Source organism: Leptodactylus fuscus, chromosome 1 (assembly GCF_031893055.1).
Source record: "Leptodactylus fuscus isolate aLepFus1 chromosome 1, aLepFus1.hap2, whole genome shotgun sequence".
NCBI classification, from domain to species: domain Eukaryota; kingdom Metazoa; phylum Chordata; class Amphibia; order Anura; family Leptodactylidae; genus Leptodactylus; species Leptodactylus fuscus.
In genome coordinates this window covers 327,681,683-327,704,066 of record NC_134265.1, presented here as the reverse complement: position 1 = coordinate 327,704,066, position 22,384 = coordinate 327,681,683, and the positions used below count along the sequence as shown (strand labels likewise).

General features: G+C 43.9%; 1 protein-coding gene across 1 annotated transcript in view; it reads right to left on the bottom strand.

Moving 5' to 3' along the window:
* JAKMIP1 (janus kinase and microtubule interacting protein 1) overlaps positions 1-22,384 on the bottom strand; it is a 94,888-nt gene that overhangs the window by 56,034 nt on the left and 16,470 nt on the right. Inside the window, exons 3-4 of the mRNA XM_075260975.1 lie at positions 8,314-8,601; positions 3,475-3,969 (exon numbers count right to left, since the gene is read on the bottom strand). Coding sequence (XP_075117076.1) covers positions 3,475-3,969; positions 8,314-8,442 — 624 coding nt within the window. The 5' untranslated portion in view covers positions 8,443-8,601. The remainder of the gene's footprint in view (positions 1-3,474; positions 3,970-8,313; positions 8,602-22,384) is intronic.

The following is a 22,384-nucleotide window of genomic DNA, read 5'->3' as shown; positions in this document are numbered from 1 at the left end:
ATCAGTAAAGCGGAGCCTATTAATAATGCAAAGAGTGGGAGTTGGTGGAGGTGGTGAAAGATCTCCTTTAAGATATTCTATCAGCTTGCTTCATGTTGGGGGAAGAGGGGACTGATTTTGATGCGGAATCCACCTCAAAATCCATCCCCTCACAATAGAGGTCTATGTAGACCGCCAGCGTTCTTTTTTTCTGCTAGCGGTTTGTTCCTGTTCGCGGAAAAAAGCAGCGAGCTGCCCTTCCTTCAGGCAGATTCCACGGTTGATTCAGCTGTGACGTCCGCCTCACGACAGCACCCTCCGGACTAGTCCCATTCATTTGGGCCTAATCCAGAGCGGAAAGCCGCGACTCAATTTACTGTATAGCTATGCAGCAGGGCTCCAATGTTCTAAATATCACTTGCCCACTCTTGTAACGGTGTATTTAGTCACTTTGACAAGCTTTTTAGTAGTCCCTAGCCCTTTATAGCGCCTATCTATGCTACTTTCCATCCTAGGCTCACGTACAAACGCACGTATTATTGTAGAAAAGACATAAAGTGCTGATCCCTACATAAGGGCACTGGAGACTTCTTACTTCTGAATAAGCAGTTTTATTATAAAATGACTATTTTGTGCAGCGCATCCGCTGAAAACAACAGATGTAAAGGCCTGAATCTGTATAAACAGCTTCAGACTGTAATTTTCCAGTTGCCGCGTATAATAGAAGACACCAGATGGCTTGGCCATTCAGCTGCAAAATTTCTGAAATTTTAAATCTACAGAATGAGAAAAAAAAAACCTGAAAAAATAAGTGAGAAACAGGAAAGGATTTTGTTATCTCTACTAAGCTGTATTGGGTCCTGTTAGGGTGGAGCCAATCTTGAGATTTCAGGATCGTTTATAAAACACGATTTTCGATCATTTTGCAGCCCATCCCAATTGTGAAATTTGCTCGATCGCCGATCGGGATCTGATCTTTGCCAATCCCGATCACTCAACCCTAGTCCTGGTGATCCAAAATTTGTCCCAAAGAAGCACAGGCGGTCCGAGAATTGTTGTTGTATTATAGCCGCATTGTAAGACTGCATAGGTGTCAACTCAACTGGTTTTGTAGCCCATTTACCTTTTTCCATGTTCATTACATAGATAACAATAGGGATGGCCTATAACACTGTGTGTGTCTATACAGCAGTGACACGTGGTTACACAGCAGTCCCTGTCCTCCGCTTTGGAGACGATCCCTAACAAACTATCCAGACAGTGAGGCCATGTTTACAAATCTGCAGTAAAAACCCAATGATGACTCTCAGATCCCTGACACCAATCTGCATGTGGAAGACCACCATTTAATAGGGACAACTAGAAAATGAGCCCTGGTAAGTGGGGTTTGCTTCCTGCATTTGGTGGACAAGTACGTCCAGCTGCTGGTTACATTGTGTAAGGGTAGGGGCTGGAGTGGTCTACCGTGACTAATAGGGGGAAGCTAGACATGGTGTGATCACTAAGAAAACAAGACCTACTATGACTACTCAGAAAGTACCGCTCCTATTCTGATGACTATGGCTATGGCGACCAAGGTCAGGGGATAATAACACTCCTTAGGGAGTGGGCACCTTAACAGGCGTATGAAGACTTACAAGTGAAAATGGCTTGTAAGTCTCCTTACGCCTGTAAAGGTGCACACTCCCTAAGGAGTGTTATTATTCGCTGACCCTGGTATATAGTCTCTCACCCCGGCCAAACTAGTATCCCTACGCTGTGCTGAAGAGATCCAACAGATCGAAACCGCACTGTCCACAGCTGGGATCTGTTCCTTTTGGAATAGAAATACTAGTTTGGCAATAATCCCTGTATCATGTTATTAGGCTTATTGAAAAAAAGTCATGCATGATGTTCAGTGGACAGAGACACTGTTTTCCTAATTACATCCCGGAAAACAGATTTGCATATATTTCCCATATGGAGACCAAAGCACTGAACACAATTTCAGGATACAACCACATAGGGTGCATCACAGCAAAACTGCATGGAAACTGCAGACCTGGACAAACACGTGACTTGTTACAATCCCTGTAAATCACATTATTTACACAGTGACGTGTAAGGCAAACTCACACACCCCAGACAGGGCCCTAAGAAGCATACTGGCTCCTAACATTTGCCCAAGTTTCTAGACCCAGCAAATATTTATCTTGGCCTTTTGCAAGTCTCCTTCTGCAAGTCCTCAGAATACTGATTTGGTCCCCTAAAAGGGTTGTAAATAATGGCCGCAGATTAAAGCCTATGGATCACAATTATATAGGCATACGATAGCTGCAGGCAGACCCCTCTGAAAAATATTTTATGCATGGTATTGCAGCTCAGCATCATTCATTTCAATTAAATGTTGCGGCAATACCAGACACAACCCATAGACAGGCGAGGTGCTGCTTTGAGAAGAAAGAAGCCATGTTTTTCTAAGTATGCAAAACCCTTTTAGTTGACAGCTGAGGCATAACTGAATGTATCTATATAATATCTAATCCTATAGTGGACGTTTGCCTATGGCATCTAGTGCTCCGTGACCATACTAAGGCTGTATTCACACTGAGTAACGCTGGCGTTTTTTGTGGTTATTTTTGCACATAGCGCCGCGCTATTTTGCGGTGTCGTTGCCTGGCATTAACGCGGCGTATACGCGGCGCTATGTGCAAAAATAAGCACAAAAAACGCCAGCGTTACTCAGTGTGAATACAGCCTTTAATAGTATTTCTAATTCCCAAAAATCACTGGTAGTGGACTACTACAATGGGGTAACTGTGAGGGGCCCACACCTGTGATGTGGAAAGCATATAACCCTATGTGTAACTGTGAGGGGCCCACACCTGCGATGTGGAAAGCACATAACCCTATGTGTAACTGTGAGGGGCCCACACCTGTGATGTGGAAAGCATATAACCCTATGTGTAACTGTGAGGGTCCCACACCTGTGATGTAGAAAGCATATAACCCTATGTGTAACTGTGAGGGGCCCACACCTGCGATGTGGAAAGCACATAACCCTATGTGTAACTGTGAGGGGCCCACACCTGCGATGTGGAAAGCACATAACCCTATGTGTAACTGTGAGGGGCCCACACCTGTGATGTGGAAAGCATATAACCCTATGTGTAACTGTGAGGGTCCCACACCTGTGATGTAGAAAGCATATAACCCTATGTGTAACTGTGAGGGGCCCACACCTGCGATGTGGAAAGCACATAACCCTATGTGTAACTGTGAGGGGCCCACACCTGTGATGTGGAAAGCATATAACCCTATGTGTAACTGTGAGGGGCCCACACCTGTGATGTGGAAAGCATATAACCCAATGTGTAACTGTGAGGGGCCCAAACCTGCGATGTGTAAAGCATATAACCCTATGTGTAACTGTGAGGGGCCCACACTTGTGATGTGGAAAGCATATAACCCCATGTGTAAAGGACAGAAGTGGTCCATGAGGTTTCCCCGACTCACCAGCCTGCGGATATCCCTCTCAGATTCTCGCTTTATCCGGCCGATTTCATCCTGATGCGTCTGATACGCTATCCGCAGATCTGACGCCTTGGTTTTATCCGCCTGCATGACATTGTTTAGTGTTTCTTCCAGATGTTTTTTACCAGTCTTTAGTTCTAGGATCTCTTGTTGTAATTTAGTACGTTCGCTATCGAACGCTCTCTTGGCTTCCTCCCTGGCTTCGTTCAATAAAGCCGTCTTTACTTTGTCCGCGGCTCCGTCCCGTAAAACATTGACCGTGGATTGTAAACGCTGAATTTCACTGTCTTTGATTTTGACCACACGGGCTACATCAAGTTCATGCTGGCGTATCAGGGCCTCCCGGACGGACTGAAGCTCCTTCATCTTCTCCTCGTGTAGCTTGGCCTTCAGCTCAGTTATATAGACAGTATGTCGGTGCTGTTCTTGCTCCCTGTCCTGCTTGGCATCCTGGAGCTTTTCTCGAAGCTTTGTCACCTAGGAATACATAAGAAAACTCATGGTTATTAAAATGTCTGCCAGGTGAGGATCCCACCTCTCACACCCATGACTGTTGGAAGAATATAGGTCTCCTAATTCTGCAAGGCAGGCAGTGATGGGCACGCATAGGAAGATACTAGGTGACTGTACCTACATGCCTATTGTCTAATGTTCACACAGGGTTTATTTCCTTTCTAACAGTTTAAGGGTGTGTATCATAGATCCTTAAATCTTCTTTCTTCAGGACACCAGGGGACAGGGGTCATATACAGTCCTATGAAAAAGTTTGGGCACCCCTATTAATCTTAATCATTTTTAGTTCTAAATATTTTGGTGTTTGCAGCAGCCATTTCAGTTTGATATATCTAATAACTGATGGACACAGTAATATTTCAGGAGTGAAATGAGGTTTATTGTACTAACAGAAAATGTGCAATATGCATTAAACCAAAATTTGACCGGTGCAAAAGTATGGGCACCCTTATCATTTTATTGATTTGAATACTCCTAACTACTTTTTACTGACTTACTGAAGAACAAAATTGGTTTTGTAACCTCAGTGAGCTTTGAACTTCATAGCCAGATCTATCCAATCATGAGAAAAGATATTTAAGGTGGCCAATTGCAAGTTGTTCTCCTATTTGAATCTCCTCTGAAGAGTGGCATCATGGGCTACTCAAAACAACTCTCAAATGATCTGAAAACAAAGATTGTTCAACATAGTTGTTCAGGGGAAGGATACAAAAAGTTGTCTCAGAGATTTAACCTGTCAGTTTCCACTGTGAGGAACATAGTAAGGAAATGGAAGACCACAGGGACAGTTCTTGTTAAGCCCAGAAGTGGCAGGCCAAGAAAAATATCAGAAAGGCAGAGAAGGAGAATGGTGAGAACAGTGAAGGACAATCCACAGACCACCTCCAAAGAGCTGCAGCATCATCTTGCTGCAGATGGTGTCACTGTGCATCGGTCAACAATACAGCGCACTTTGCACAAGGAGAAGCTGTATGGGAGAGTGATGAGAAAGAAGCTGTTTCTGCAAGCATGCCACAAACAGAGTCGCCTGAGGTAAGCAAGAGCACATTTGGATAAGCCAGCTTCATTTTGGAAGAAGGTCCTGTGGACTGATGAAAGATTGAGTTGTTTGATCATACAAAAAGGCGTTATGCATAGAGTCCAAAAAAACCAGCATTCCAAGAAAAACACATGCTACCCACTGTAAAATTTGGTGGAGGTTCCATCATGCTTTGGGGTTGTGTGGCCAATGCCGGCACCGAGAATCTTGTTAAAGTTGAGGGTCGCATGGATTCCACTCAGTATCAGCAGATTCTTGAGAATAATGTTCAAGAATCAGTGACGAAGTTGAAGTTACGCCGGAGATGGATATGTCAGCAAGACAATGATCCAAAACACCGCTCCAAATCCTCAGGCATTCATGCAGAGGAACAATTACAATGTTCTGGAATGGCCATCCCAGTCCCCAGACCTGAATATCATTGAACATCTGTGGGATGATTTGAAGCGGGCTGTCCATGCTCGGCGACCATCAAACTTAACTGAACTTGAATTGTTTTGTAAAGAGGAATGGTCCAAAATACCTTCATCCAGGACCCAGGAACTGATTAAAAGCTACAGGAAGCGACTAGAGGCTGTTATCTTTGCAAAAGGAAGATCTACTAAATATTAATGTCACTTTTCTGTTGAGGTGCCCATACTTTTGCACCGGTCAAATTTTGGTTTATTGCATAGTGCACATTTTCTGTTAGTACAATAAACCTCATTTCAATCCTGAAATATTACTGTGTCCATCAGTTATTAGATATATCAAACTGAAATGGCTGTTGCAAACACCAAAATATTTAGAACTAAAAATGATTAAGATTAATAGGGGTGCCCAAACTTTTTCATAGGACTGTATTTATAATGCAACCATCAAAGCAGAGCAAAGAAGTTTAACTAACCCTAGTGTGCTAAAAGGGTTGTCCGGGGATTTAAGATTACCTTAACTGAATGTTAAGGAAATGGGTGTTCGGGCCCGGTTCCAAGCCCAGGTCACATGATCGGAACAATTCCCCCAACCCCTGGGTCATTTTGCCTCCTTCTTCCTTTCCTGATCTTACAGCCAACCCCCATAGCACATGGTGGGACAGGGCCATCAATTTTAGAAATCTGATAACCCCGTTAACTGTCAAGACAACCCTTTTAAAAGGGTATTCCCATAACTCTTCTTCTGCAGCCTGCAGGCTCTGTGCTCTCTTCACTTCCTGGTTTTCTCGGCACATTGGTGGGCGGGGTTTCACTTGCTCTGCTATCTGCTATGTTTGCAGTCAGTAATGAGGGATTGGTTGTAAATGCATTACCACAGTATGAAGCTGATATAGAGGCTGATGTAGCAGCAACTGGGATTTCTACCGAACAGTGGTACTAAGAAGACATCTAAAGATAGGAGAAGAATAGTCTTTCTTAAGGCTATTCCTACGTGGTAAGCAGAAAAAAAAATACAATTTTAATGATAGGATCCCTTTAATTCCTTATGATGCTAGGTGTCTCCCATGGGACTACTGAGAGGATTACAGTAAGGGACAGTAGTCCTGTGTGGAGTCAGGGACTCCTAGCGTCATAGAAAATAAAATTGAGCTCCACTTCCTCTTCTCAGGCTGTGACATCAAGTACATTAGTCACATGGCCATTCAAATGAATTGGGTATAGCTGAAATACCAACTACAGCCACTATACAATAGCTTGCGCTACACTTGGTAAGTAACCAAGAGGCCATAGCGATCAATATCATTGTCGCGAAGTTCCAGAAAATGTCAGATGGTGGCTAGTCTCCAACCTAGGATTGGTGTCTGCTTATTCTGGATCGGTGGGGGCAATTATTTCCATGTTGGGTGACTACAGATGCTACCGAATCCATCAGTGGATTCTCAAATTGTAATATTTTCCTTCAAGGAGTTAATACTCCAATTCTCTTTTCAGAAATCGTGAATACAAAGGAGTACGGAGCCTGTGGCACACAGCTGTCTGTCTGCATAGCCCTACCATTTATTAGAGGAAGAAAAAAGCCAGACGCTCGCTTTCAATTTTTCGCAAATAACCCAAAGGAAAACGTACATGTATCTGCTTTTCCTAAAATAGATTCAGTTATCCAATTTCCTGCAGTTGTCTTCTACTTACGTTAATAATTCACCAACTATATCGGTCTCTGTAAGCAACTGCACAAGTTATAGTTCTTAAAAACAATATTGTAATATGTTGAGAACTCAGCCTTAAAGGGGTTGTCCAAGACTGGTTACTGATGGTCTAATTTTAGGACAGGTCATCAATTTCAGATTGGTGGGGGCCCAAAACCCACCTAATCATTAAAAAAATATGATTTATTACCATCTCATCCTTAAAGGGGTTGTCCAAGACTGGTTACTGATAGCCTTAGCATAGGTCATCCATATTAGATCAGTCAGCCTCCACTATCCCACCAATCAGATCAGCAGTGGACAGAGCCAGTAGCAGACAGCTCGGTGCACTGTGTAAAATCCCCATCCTTGTAATTTATACAGAAACTAGTTTTCATCCCAGGCCATTTAGCATCTACCTTGCAGATGAGTGGCCAGGATTCATTGTGTCTTATGGAAGATGTCTGTTGTATGGAGGAGAGGAAGCTACAGTAACGTGACACACAGGGACCTTCCTTTAGTTACTCTGCCTATTAATGTCAGACATTTGGGGTTATTAGTTTAGTTTCAGTAACTCCATGTGCCTCACATTAATAACAGTTACCCCATCATGTCCCTCATATTAACCTGTGTGCCCCAATATAAGGATTACTAGTACGTGAGACACATGAGGGTACTAATGAAGGACCTTAATTATGAAGATGCCTAATTATTACTTCCATATTTCCCACATATCAGTAACTCTTATATGAGGCACACAGGGGGTTAATGTGAGGGACATGATGGGGTTAACTGCTATTACTATGATCCCCATGGAGTTACTAGCTGCAATGCACATGACCAGACATTTTATCTGCAATGGTGGATTTCTCCCCCTAGGTTTATACTCGAGTCAATAAGTTTTCCCAGTTTTTTGTAGTAAAATTAGGGGTCTCGGCTTATATTCGGGTCAGCTTATACTCGAGTATATACGGTATATATATATATATATATATATACACACACACACATACACATACATACACACACACACACACACAATATACAGTATATGCCTCTTCCATTGAAAAAAAATATATGTATATATTATATAAAACAGCCAGCCTTGTCCTTTGAGGCGGACCCTTTGTTTAGTTCCCCATATGACAGTATCATGGCGGGTGTACCGTACCTTATGTTTTTCCTGCTGATATTCTATTTGGATTTGAGTGAGCTTTGTCCGCAGTTCCTCATTGGCGGTCTGAAACGCCTCCATTTCTACTTCACACTTGTCTCCTTTGGCTCTGGTTTTCTTTGACATGTTTCCGACAATTGTGTCCACACCACATACAACCAATTATTTCTATTCCAACTGATTTCTCTTTGGCATCGAATGGGGGAGAAAAAAATACATCAACTCTTTTTTAATTCACAAATCCTGTGTGTACGACTCTTAGCCATCCTCCTTGTCTCTGTTCACCTGCAGAAGAAGACAAATGAGATACTTACATTATACAGTACGTGGAAGGTGCAGAATTGATCATTTTTACAGTAGATGGAAGGTGTGAATTGATTATTTATTGCAATGTGCTTGCGTATGATTTTGCGCCGTTTGTATACACATCGCAGGCTAGGTTCACACCAAAATGATAGTCTATGGGGTAAAATTATATTTATAGTCTATGGGGTCCGCGGGTAACCGCTGTGTTCCCCTCGACAAGCTACACTGTCCGGACAACTCCCCATTAGTCCAAACTCTGGCCACTGGTGTTATATAAACTAACTAGACCCACTTCAAAAATCTGGGTCCAATCCCACCGCCCCTAAATATAGAGAGAACTAAAGCAATGCCATAGTCCTGCGACACCAGTTGTATGGCCATAAACAGATTGATGTTGATTTAGAAGGCATGAATCCCGACTGATCCTCATGTAGTGTCGTTGATAAAACTCTTGACAAATGTGCGGTCAACACTTTTGCTAGGTTAAACAACAAGACCGGGCGATAAAGAGTCTGGCAATGGGGCGTCCATCCCCTCTTTTGGGTTCACCGCCTCATAATAGGAATTCGGTCAGAGTATCCAACAATTTAGGCAGAAGCTCCACCCCAAATTCTTTATATCTCCCCACTGGCAATCCATCATTTCTAGGCCATGGCCTCTAGCCATGGCTCCTAGTGACTCCTGGAGGTTAACCATACCTTAGTTCAAGAACAACCCCTTTAAAGAGGAGCTTTCATGTCCTCGGGCACATGCGGTTTTATATCCCGCTAGAAAGCAAACAGTGCACCGAATTCAGCGCACATTCAGCTTTCCCATTATGTGCCTGGGGGCAAGAGGTATCGGTGCAGTTACTGATATCCCTTTACTGTCAGAAGGGCGTTCCTGACAGTCTAGCTGGACTGTGAAGAACTCCCCCTTCCCCCCGACCGTACTCGTCCATAGCCCTCTACTGTCAGAGGAGAGGGTTCCTTACCATCCAGCCATGACGCTAAGCTGGTAAGAATGCCCCCCAGTACAGTAAGGAGGGGGATGGGGCATTCCTCACAGCCCGGCTAGACTGTCAGGAACCACCTTCTAACAGAGAAGAGCTATAGGTAATGGCACTTGCCCCGGGGAACATAACATTCACACGGAGGAATCTGCCACGGATTTGGGAGCGGATTCCCCGGCTTGGGAGTCCCTTCTGATTAGGCCCATTCACCCCATCCCGTCACATCCATATGATCAGGCACAGCTGCCATTTGACTGTAAGCAATCTGCTTGTCATAATAGGATGACATTAAAGGAGTTATATGGGAGCGGCAGTATTGTATCAGTCACAGGTTTCAGACAGATGACATAATCCTTTATAATATACAATGTGGTTTAGATGACAGCAATTAAACCATTACGGTACTTGATGCTACTGTTACGATGTCTCCTGCGGCTGCTCTGTTATTCATCCATTTCCAGTACAAATAGAAAGCTGTGCAATGGGTTTAATAGTGTTATCCGGGTATAGAGTAAATGTATTCAGCAATTCTAGCCATTACTTATATTATACATTACTGACTAATGGGATACCGTACGTCTGGAAATTAGGATTTTTCATGGCCATATACAGTAATGACCTAAAAGAAAGGCAAATGTGTCCACAAAGCCATATAACTCCGAGTGCTGGAAATGATAATGTCGGGCATAACAGATGGAGCGCGGACAGAAATGATCTAGGCCCAAGAGGTGTTTGGTATAACAAGGTCATTACCTCTGTATTCGATCGCACCAAAAAACTACTTCCCGTAGCAAGGAAGAAGGGAGTGGGTGCTAGATTTATACACCTACTGTAGCAATGGACTCATAGCTGTGCAGATTTATAAGCGGTATACTCCATAAGGCAGCCACTATAAGGCCGGGACCACACAGGGCATGACCACAAATCCTCAAGGAGCCACTACTGTCTACAACTGGGGCACTATGGATAATACTAGATAATGCTCCTTATTGTGGACAAGTTATAAGGCAGGGACAATACATGTATGAGAAGATAACCCGGACACAATAAGGACATCATGGCTGGTTATCAGGAGGACACTACATGTATGAGAAGATAACCCGGACACAATAAGGACATCATGGCTGGTTATCAGGAGGACACTACATGTATGAGAAGATAACCCGGACACAATAAGGACATCATGGCTGGTTATCAGGAGGACACTACATGTATGAGAAGATAACCCGGACACAATAAGGACATCATGGCTGGTTATCAGGAGGACACTACATGTATGAGAAGATAACCCGGACACAATAAGGACATCATGGCTGGTTATCAGGCAGGGACACTACATGTATGAGAAGATAACCCGGACACAATAAGGACATCATGGCTGGTTATCAGGAGGACACTACATGTATGAGAAGATAACCCGGACACAATAAGGACACCATGGCTGGTTATCAGGAGGACATTACATGTATGAGAAGATAATTTATAATTTATATTGGCAAAAATATGTCTAACTATTAATTATCTACAAATATATATCTGGATATGTTCATGGGAACCACTTTAGTTTCCACTAGATAAAGTGCAAAAATACAGACAGGAGAAGATGGAAGGCCATAGACACCTGGTTATTACTTGTATCCGGCTCTATACAGATAGGTGACATAGACAGGAGATTATACGTGTACACACGACCAGTCAAGCAGAACCCCTGGGATTATAGATGGTCTTTATACAATTATGTACTTTGGTCATGAAAACGTGTTTACATAGAAAACCTGCAGTAGAGACTTGCAAAGACATCCCTCCATGTGTGACTTGAGGAAGAAGCAAGGAAACAAAGCAAATCTAAAATGAGAAGTAAAAGACAACATAATAATGGAAGTGTGTGCAACATTGATTTTGTGACATGTAATAATGCATCACTTTCCATCATACTGTGTGCCACAGCTTTCTTATGCACATTGCCTATAATACAATATGCATGTAGTAGAGGGAGTCCTCTGCTCAGGACCAGCCGGGATTGGAATTCTGATCGCGATCGTGAAATTAACTCGATCGCCGATCGGAATCCGATCCTGATCCCTAAACCCTAGTAGCCAGTGAACATATCAAACGAACACAGTGCCCTCTAGTGTCCAAAGGTCAAATACAGCAAATGTCCAGTATACAGGTATAACAAACATTATATACTGAAAAATATTACAAAAAAAATGAATGAATAAATAAATAATAACCCCTAGAAGTTGATATCTTACATTAGGATATTTATAGCAACGTATATAAATTGTAAATCTGCATTACATTCAAGAGGAGTATTTCCTTCGGTGTCATATATTATTAACCCTGAATGGTAATGACAATGTGCTCTATATTAACAGTACAAACTGATGGTTAGGTTATTGTCGCCGCAGTGAAGAGAAGCAGAGTCTATCCTACCTTAGTGAGTACATGACAGGTTCATCGTGTAGGTTTGGCCGCCTGTTCTCATCACTTCCTCCACCGCATTTCCTCTTCACTACCATCAGCCTGTATATCTACGCTTCTGTATGACACTACTACATGTCAGACATTGTGAAAGTAACCTCATCTACACAATGTATAGCAGCAACGTGCAGTGTGTATACAGAATCCTACAGTCACTGAGGCCCAGTCATTCCATTATTTTATCCCACTGGTGGTTTAGTCGCTTGCATTGGCATCCTAGTGAGCTTGGTTGCACTTGGTAATATAGCAACTATTAACTTATACAACTAAAATGCACCATAGCCTGCACCATAGTGAGCAGATTTTAGCTTTCTTGTGATGCAAATTGCAAAAAAATAAAAATAAAAACCCAACTCCAATTATTAGGTGAACCTATTGATGCATTTAGCATATGGGCTGAGGATGCTCCAGGCAGAAATGTAAGCAAGAAAATGCCACGGGTACATTAGATTTAGGACTGACGTACATGTCGTAACCCTGGGATCAGAAAACCAGTTCTAAGATACTAGGATAACAAAAAGTGAAGAGATAATTCAGGTATAACACACACCAGAAATAAGTTACAATAACCATGGCTGGCCACGGCATCCCACCCCACTCAGTCCACATTCACAGAAAGGGGCCAGTGAGGCGCTAAACAGGGTTTGTGGGGCATCTTTGGTGGAAGGTCCTTTCTTGTGCCAAAGACGTGCCACATTATCACCCACTTACACCAGAAAAGATGGAATAACAGACTCGTTGAGGGGAGTTTACCTCACATATAATGACTGGGAGCCCAGTAGATGTGGGAGCTCTCTTTTGGGCCCGAGACATTTGACTACTGGTCCGGGTTCAGGATGTCAACCCTTTGTCCGGGACCTTCTATAGTCTGCACTTTACGTCTGAGTAGATATAGACCCCATAGAATCTGTGGTGTCCACTACTCTGATAGTTACACCCATGGAGGTAATAAAATGGGGGATGATATCTCAGACCCACAGACAAGGCTGTGTGCAGATAGCAGATTGTCAGGATGTATTTCGGCCTGAGTCTGATGTGTTATACTCTATGCTTCATCTGCTTCGTGCCCAGAGGGAGAGCCATTCACCTGGTTGCCATCAGGAATGACATAAAACATGATCATTTTACTTGGTTCCAAGGACAGCGAATATCCTCGACTAAAACCCACAAAACGCAAAGACTTGGTGACCTATCCTCGCTTATAGATGGGGTCGCTTTTAAGCCTAGTGAATAGAGATATAAAATACAAGTAAAAGCTCTAGTAAGGAAAAGAAGATGATGGTTATTAGATTGTAATGGCATCCGTGTGCCACCCACGAATATCACTGACTCATGTACTTCAACGAATGGATAGGGCACCAAAAACTGGTATAGGCCTGGCAACACCTACAAAAAGTACGGCTAGGTGTATGGGCCTATAGAAAAGAATGGGATTATCTGATTATCTGCATTTGTAGAGAATAAACTGCGGGTGTATGCATGAGGACTAAGGCTTGGTTCACACATCAGTATGCTATCCATCCGTTTGAATTCAGTTTGAGACTTTAAAACGGATTGATGCACATACTAATTGTATACTGACACCTTTTTATGCTTTTTAGTAAATGTATGTATTCCCTATGACATAATTCTAGAACATCTTTTCTACGTTGCAGTGTCCCTCTGTTACTCCTCCTGAAGCTGTAAGAACACATTGACTCGGCCCTGCTACACCAGCACCTTGTGTTATTCCGGTCTGTGTTTTGCCAGGACTCGTTCGCTCTTCTCCTAGGTGTGTGTGTGTAATTTGCAGATGTGGACACTTGCACGGCTCAACGCTTGCCCTACTTTGAGAAGCTTTCTGGGTGCACACAAACCTTTTCCTGGAACAAGTGCTTTTATGATGAATTATTTATGCTCCCCCACCACTGCCGTGATTAAGAATGCAAAAGACAAGCTGGGCGATAAAGGCGGCCGCGGCAGATGCAGCTCTCTCTGTGACTACAGCAATCAATCTGTGCCATTCCAGTAACTGGGAGGAGGACGCTGACATCTCACATTGTGTCAAGAACTGCCCTGCGAAAGGAAAGCAAGGTCTACACAAGTGCCAGTCTAACTAGGCAGATATATTTTAGGAACTGGTGTAGATATTCTATATAACACATGACTTAGGGATAATTTGTCCCTACCCATGATTTCCGCCTACTTTCGTAAAAAGAGTAAATGCATCTGATGCAAAAAAAAGAGACGTGCGCCAAAGATGTGCCATGACTATTTCCAACTCCCCACACACACTAAGCTTCAAATGTACCTCTTGACACATGCGATTTTATATACTGCTAGAAAGACGACAGTGCACTGAATTCATTGCACTGTCGGCTTTCCCATTATGTGCCCAGGGCTGGAGATATCGGTGCCGTTAGTTTCGGCACCAATCTCTGCCCACCATCAGAAGGGAGTTACTGACAGTCTAGAAGGGCTGTGAGGAATGTCTTCTTGCCTGACAGTACTTGTCCATAGCCTTCTGCTGGGGGCGGGCGTTCCTCACAGCTCAGTGTCATGGACCAGCCGCGATAGTAATATATATCTATGACAGGCCTGGGAGCCTTCATTAGGCTCCCGGCTGTCATTGGAACAGGTCGGCTTCTGCGGCCTCGCCGTGCAGGAGCCGGCCTGCATCACTAAAGGTATGGGGCCGGTGGGGACCGGCCCCGGGGCTAACTGACTGCCGGGACCTGTGGAGGAGGAGCGGATTTGCAGCATGGCCGCGCTACTGCCACCGCTGGTTTTCTTCAGCGGCAGGAGCGTGACAATCTGCAGGCCCCGGCAGCTAAGACAGTCCCCGGCATCTGCTGTAATAGACCGGCGGATGCCGGGGAGTGTCTTAGCTGCCGGGGCCTGCAGATTGTCACGCTCCTGCCGCTGAAGAAAACCAGCGGTGGCAGTAGCGCGGCCATGCTGCAAACCCACTCTTCCACCCACATTCAGACTATAAGACGCACCCTCATTTTCCTCCGAAATTTTTGGGGAAAAAAAGTGCGTCTTATAGTCCGAAAAATACGGTACTTTACCACTTTACCCCTCACCTTAACGATACTCCAGGAGGTTCTCTTTAACGCTCCGGAGCAGCCATGTTTGCCGACCCCCACCGCTCTGACAATCCGCAAAACCGCCCACCCATGTCAATACCCCTAGGAGGTCTAATAAATGCAAAAAAAAAGTTTAAAAAAAAGTAAAAAAAATATAAAAACAAATAAAAAGGATTAAAAATTCAAATCACCCCCCTTTCCCTAGAACACATATAAAAGTAGTTCAAAACTGTGAAACACATACATGTTAGGTATCCCCGCGTCCGAAACCGCCCGCTTTACAAAGCAATACAAATATTTTTCCGGTTCGGTAAACGCCGTAGCGGGAAAAATGGTCAAAAGTGCCAAACTGCTGTTTTTTCACTGTTTTGATTCTGATAAAAAATTGAATAAAAAGTGATCAAAGCAATAACATTTCCCAAAAATGGTAGAACTAAAAAGTACACCCGACCCCGCAAAAAAAAGACGCCCTATACATCCCCGTACACGCACGTATAAAAAAGTTAAGGCTGTCGAAATATGACAACTTTTCAACAAAAAAAATTTTTAAACACAGTTTTGGATTTTTTTTAAGGGGTCAAAATGTAAATAAAACCATATAAATTTGATATCCCCGGAATCGTAACGAAACACAGAATACAGGGGACCTGTCATTTTGGTTGCACAGTGAACGCTGTAAAACCAAAGCCCGTAAGAAAGTCGCAGAAATGCATTTTTTCTTCAAATCCACCCCATTCTGAATTTTTTCCCTGCTTCCCAGTACATTATATAGAATAAATAATGGTGGCATCATGAAGAAAAATTTGTCCCAGGAAAAATTAAGACATCATATGACTCTGGGAGCGGAGAAATAAAAAAGTTATGGGGTTTAGAAGGAGGGGAGTCAAAAACGAAAATCAAAAAATGCCATCGGCGGGAAGGGGTTAACTTCAAATACTTCTGTCCCAAAGTCACTATGTAAAGTTTCTCACAACACCGTATATATAGCCGCTCAAATACAAATTAACTTCAACACAAAAGTCTCACATATTCTCTGAATTACAGCAAAAACAAAATACAAAGTTACATTTCATATCCCATCCCTTATACACAGTACGAAAACCTTACCCGCGCCTGTATATACCCACTTCTACAATCACCGCAGACGAAGTCGCGGGTACCAGCTAATATATATATATATATATATATATATATATATATATATATATATATATATATATAATCATTATAAATTACAGATACTAAACTGCCAGGGGCAAATAGGGGAATATAATACAAATGACACACAAGTACTTGGGGATATAAGCCCAGGACTGTAATAAAGTTGGCTGACAGTCAATCATAGGCATTAAGGTAAAGGTTACATCGATTGTCCCTATCCCTATAGTATATACTTCAGGGCCCATTAGACTCCTGATGTATACACTATACAGTAACTTGTCCTTTAATACATAATGTTTTAAGGGGATATTTGCAGCTACCGTTCATTTGGAAAGCTTCTCCCCAGGAGGAAACAAGGATCAACGAAAGCAAAATTAATTTTCCCGTCCCATTTCAGGCCTCCAGTGACACTTGCCAAAACAGACAGCACGATGCCAACAGAGTACTGAGGCGCTGACCTAAACGGAACAGCCCTGCCAACCAGCGTGTCTAAAATGAACACTAAATCCATCTGCAACTCAATGGGGCAATAAAACAAAGCAAAGTGGTCACAGGCCTGGAGATACGGCATACAATTATCGCTCTCCATGCCGGATAATATCACGTAGGGGAGCGAAAAACTCACTGCATGAGAATGTCGCAACTAGGCCTTAATTGGAGGTTCTGCTGTCAGTGAAGGTTTGTACAATGCTATGGACGCACAAGTGCAGACTCCAGATTGTGTTCTTGCACTCAGTGGCATAACTAGGAAAGGCAGGGCCCCGTGGCGAACTTTTGACATGGGGGTCCCCCCCTGACCGACACCAAAGACCTTGATCGACCACCCCCCACCACATTCCTGCACTCTCCAATATGCCCCATAGTGGCCCCTGCACACAGTATTATGCCCCATAGTGGCCCCTGCACACAGTATTATGCCCCATAGTGGCCCCTGCACACAGTATTATGCCCCATAGTGGCCCCTGCACACAGTATTATGCCCCATAGTGGCCCCTGCACACAGTATTATGCCCCATAGAGGCCCCTGCACATTGTATTATGCCCCATACTGGCTCCTGCACACAGTATTATGCCCCATAGTGGCCCCTGCACACAGTATTATGCCCCATAGTGGCCCCTGAACACAGTATTATGCCCCATAGTGGCCCCTGCACACAGTATTATCCCCCATAGTGGCCCCTGCATATGGTATTATTCACCATAGTGGCCCATGATTGGTAAGTAAATAGGGCCCATTACCGGCTGGAGTATAAAACTGGCAGAAATCTGGTGGAGTCCATTATAGTACAGTAAGGGTGCATTCACACTGAGTAAACGCTAGCTTATTCTGAACGTAAAACACGTTCAGAATAAGCGGCGTCTAAAGCAGCTCCATTCATTTCTATGGGAGCGGGGATACGAGCGCTCCCCATAGAAATGAATGGGCTGCTTCTTTCACTCCGTGCAGTCCCATTGAAGTGAATGGGGAGTGCCGGCGTGTACGCTCCGGCATGAGCAGAGCTTGCCGTATACGCCGGCACTCCCCATTCACTTCAATGGGACTGCACGGAGTGAAAGAAGCAGCCCATTCATTTCTATGGGGAGCGCTCGTATCCCTGCTCCCATAGAAATGAATGGAGCTGCTTTAGACGCCGCTTATTCTGAACGTGTTTTACGTTCAGAATAAGCTAGCGTTTACTCAGTGTGAATGCACCCTAAATTTGCTGTGACCAGGTATATACAAGCCTGGCTTTACACATCACTTGCAGAGTGTCACCTCCATTTTAGTAATCACAATACACCCATCTTAGGATATGTTCACACAGCGGAATGCGGCGCCGATTCTGAGGCCTCATAAGCAGCACCAGATTCTGCCATAATTGAAGTTTTTAATGGCAGGCAGGGATCTAAACAGGACGCTGAAATATAAGCGTCCTGCTCGATCTTGCCACACATTCTATGTCTGGCAAGAGGGCTGGAAAACGAAGAGGAATCCGAAGCAGAAGTTGGTCTCAATTTCTCTTCATTTTCCATCTGAATGGGCCCTAAGGGATATTTCACCATGGCACATCGGAAAAAGTACTCATAAGATGACTATAATACAACTTACCCATTGGCAAGTAGTGGACTGCATAAGGCCCGGGTCACATCTGCGTTCGGGCCATTCCGTTCCCCTCTCCACATGAAAAATTCGGAGAGAAACGTACTACAAGCAGTACTTTTCTCTCCGCATTTTTCGTGCGGAAACCACACGGACTCCATTATAGTCTACGGGATCCACCTCAGACTCTGCCCCCTCACAATAGAGGTCTATGTAGACCGCTAGCATCCTGTTTTCCATGAGCGGTATGTTCTGTCTCATGGAAAAAAAGAAGCGAGTTGCCCCTTCTTCAGGCGGATTCCGTGGCTGATTCAGCCCCAGCGTCCGCTTCGCGAAAGCACCCTCTGGACTAGGCCTATTCATTTGGGCCAACTCTGGAGCGGGAAGCCGTGACTGGCAGGCACATTTTGGTCCTATTGTGACGCGGCTTCCCGTATCAAAATCAGAACCAAAATACGTGTTCCCGTGCCCCATGTGTACTAGCCCTTTGGTAACTGCTTTTTTATGTAGATTAGTTATCCATTCCATTCCAACGGACTCCCTGAATGGAAACCCATGCGCAGATGTGAATCGGGAATAAGTAAAAAAGACCAAGAGCAAAGAAGTTCTTTTAGTCTGACGCACCTTGTTGTGGAAATGTCTTTTTTATGCAGATTTTGTAGCAGTTTTTTGAGTCAAAGCCAAGAATGGCTACAAAAGGAATGGGAAATATATAGAAAGTTCTTACACTTCTACCTTCTCTATCCGCTCCTGGCTTCAACCCAAAAAATGCAGCAAAATCTGCAACAACAAACACTGCATTTCTGCAATGTGGGGCCTCAACTGTAATTCACCATGTGATAACCTACAAATGTTGATCATCTGGCACCTGACTTCCATTGATGTCACAAAAACATTACTGGAAAACAATCCAAAAAGTTAGTTGCCACTTGATCATTCTAGACACATCCCCTGGGATTTGCCCAGCACCATCCTAATAAAATATAGGGATCATGAGATATCATTAGGTGTCCCCTTCACTCAGCAGGAGCCCACATGTATGGTATACCTGACATGACGTCTTGTAAAAGGCTCACTTACATGGGTTATAAGAAGATGAAATGTCAATTATCCCATTACACAGGGAACTGCTGAAAGCCTTCATTGTACGAGAAATATTACTCCATGTTTTTAATCTTAGTCCTTTCATCCTATAAACGACGGCTGGCAAAGGATTAAAGCAGATTTGGTGGAATAATTCTGTAATGACCAAATGATGTTAGACAACGTATACTCGCAGGTAGGCAGAGGGCTTTTATGTTCTCAGAATAGAAACAGGTTACATCAAGGAGAAGGGCTCAAAATTTAAATACAAAAATTGTTCAATGGGTTTTCTGAGGCTAAGATGTTGAAGATCTAGGCTTAGGACAGGTCATCAATATCAGACTAGTGGGGTCTGACAATCAATATCAGACTAGTGGGGTCTGACACCCAGCACCCTAAGGGTAAGTTCACGCGGGGTCTTTTAGTCCGGAATCAGGTTCCAGACTCAGGTTCCGGACCCAAAAACAGGTAGCCACGATGCTACGGATTAGACCCAATGAATGGGCCTAGTCAGTAGGGAGAGTCTTCAGGCCGAATCATAAAGCGACTCGCCTGACAGGGCTACACAGGGTACTCTTAAAGAAGGCCAATTCTCATACCCAGCAAGTTACCTCAAGCCTATGGACTAATCAATGACCAACTTCTACAGATGCGCAGTCGGCTCTGCCATTGGGCCTCGGGCAGAGCCGACTGCACATGCGCACAGCCATTTTCTTATGGCCGCTTACCCCAGCTTACTGTATAAGCGGCCACAAGAAAATGGCTGCTTACACCAGGCAGACACGCGCCGTTGGCTCTACCCGATGCCCGATGGCAGAGCCTACTGCACATGCCTAGAAGTTTGAAGCCAGCGCTGGAAGACGATGCAGGGAGAGGCCGTTTCAGAAAAAGATGGAGGCGTCACTGGAGAGTTCTCTCGCAGCATTGGGGACGCCCCTAGCTGTTTGAGCAATGAGGACCGCCCCCAGTGCTGTGAGAGAACTCATTTGCATAGCAAAGAAAACTTGGATTTCTACCGAACGGCAGCACGGAGAAGACATCTAAAGGTAGGAGAAGAATAGCCTTTCTTAAGGTTATTCCTACGAATTATCAAAAATAATTTTTATTTTAATGATAGGATCCCTTTAATGTGGTGGAGGCCAATGTGAAAGAAGAAGGATAGACCTGTTTAACCTGAAAAGCAACAGCAAAATCCTAAACAGAACCAGCAGCCTCCAGTCACCTATGCCAGTCTATAAGTATGGAGTATACTGGTATTGTGGATAGTGCAGGTGAGTGCTTTTCCCTTAGGCGTGCAGAATATTAGGTAATTAATGTAATTAGCACATCATTATCTCTATATGGTAATGAGCCATGATTCAGACCGAGCTGACATTTATCACCTGACATTGGCAGGTACAGCTGTTGGCAAACATGTGACTTTACAATGAACCCTTCCCTGTTAGCTGGGTGCGCCCCTATCACAGCTGGTACTTACCTGTGCCAATACTCCATCTTCACTGATCCCGGTGAGGGTTCCTTTATTATATGTGGGCAATGTTATTGGCAGTGGACTATCTCCCAAGTATCGTGCATCAGGCTTTAATATTATAGGAATTTTGCAGGGCTAAAATATGAATAACCTATCCTTAGCATGGGTCATCAATATCAGATCTGCAGGGCCCAACAACCAAGACAGATCACCTTCTTGACGCTGCTGCGAGCGCCACTTCACAGGCCATAAAATGTCACGTCTATCAGTGAGACTTTGGCTATGACGTCACATCACCAAAGATTTGCGCGTCGCCCTGGAATTCCCTCAGTACTGTAAGTGATTGGATTTGTACTGTCCTGTGATAACAAACCCTAGGCCATGACGCGACCCTGTTCACTTACTTTAGTGAATCCAGATTTTAGATACCTCAGCTTATTGGGAAAGATTTACCACTTGTGTTAACAAATGTGCATATTTTGTGAAGTTTAGTATAATTCTGCAGATGGCAACCTGTTGGGCTTGTTAGACATGTTCCTTCTGTGTCACACCTCAGGGCTGGTATACATGTACACTAGTGATCGCCAGCTTTTCTGCACATATTTCATACATTATTTTAGGCGTGTCATTTTATTTTCAGAACTTTCAAGGTGGTTGTATGGTAAAATGACAGCAGTGCCGTATCCGTCACATGACGGACACCAACGGCCCCCAACAGACCCTGCTTACCTATAAAAGGGTCTTACTGTTTTCCCATCATGACACCTGCCAAAAAAAGATAAAAAATTGCATGGTATGCTGTGCTTTATGTAGATCATTTATAACTTCACTTGACTGGCAGCTTGGCTGCAACAGCACATAGCCACTACACAGTATACAGAGCCATCAGATTCCAGCTCCATACACTGTTCTGAAAACAGCTGACTGGTAGGGGCGCCATATGTCAGACCCTCTCCACCAATTTCACATTGACATCCTATCCCAACCAATATCCTACCTTTAATAAAGCCTCTCACATATTACTGCCCATTGCAGCTATATACTGTACAAGGTACAGCAATAGTATATTTGTATGGGTAGTATGTATGGGTACTGGTGATACCATGCATGCTGCAGATTTTCCTACACGGACCATGTGTAGGAAAAAAATGGGCATTCTTGCACAATTTGGGGTGGACATGGAGGACAAGACTTAAATGTGCCTAGTCCCCATACTGAAATATTAAAGTGGTTGTGCCATTCAAGGTACTGTGAATGAGCTTTACTCATAGGGAAAATGCAAGGGGACTGTCCCCCCCCCCCCCTTCCAGTTGTCCAAATCAGTGGAGGACCCTATGCCCTGTTGATATAGGATTAAGGGTAAGTTCACACGGGGTTTTTTGGATCGGAACCGGTTCCGATCCAAAAACCAGGTCGCCGTGACT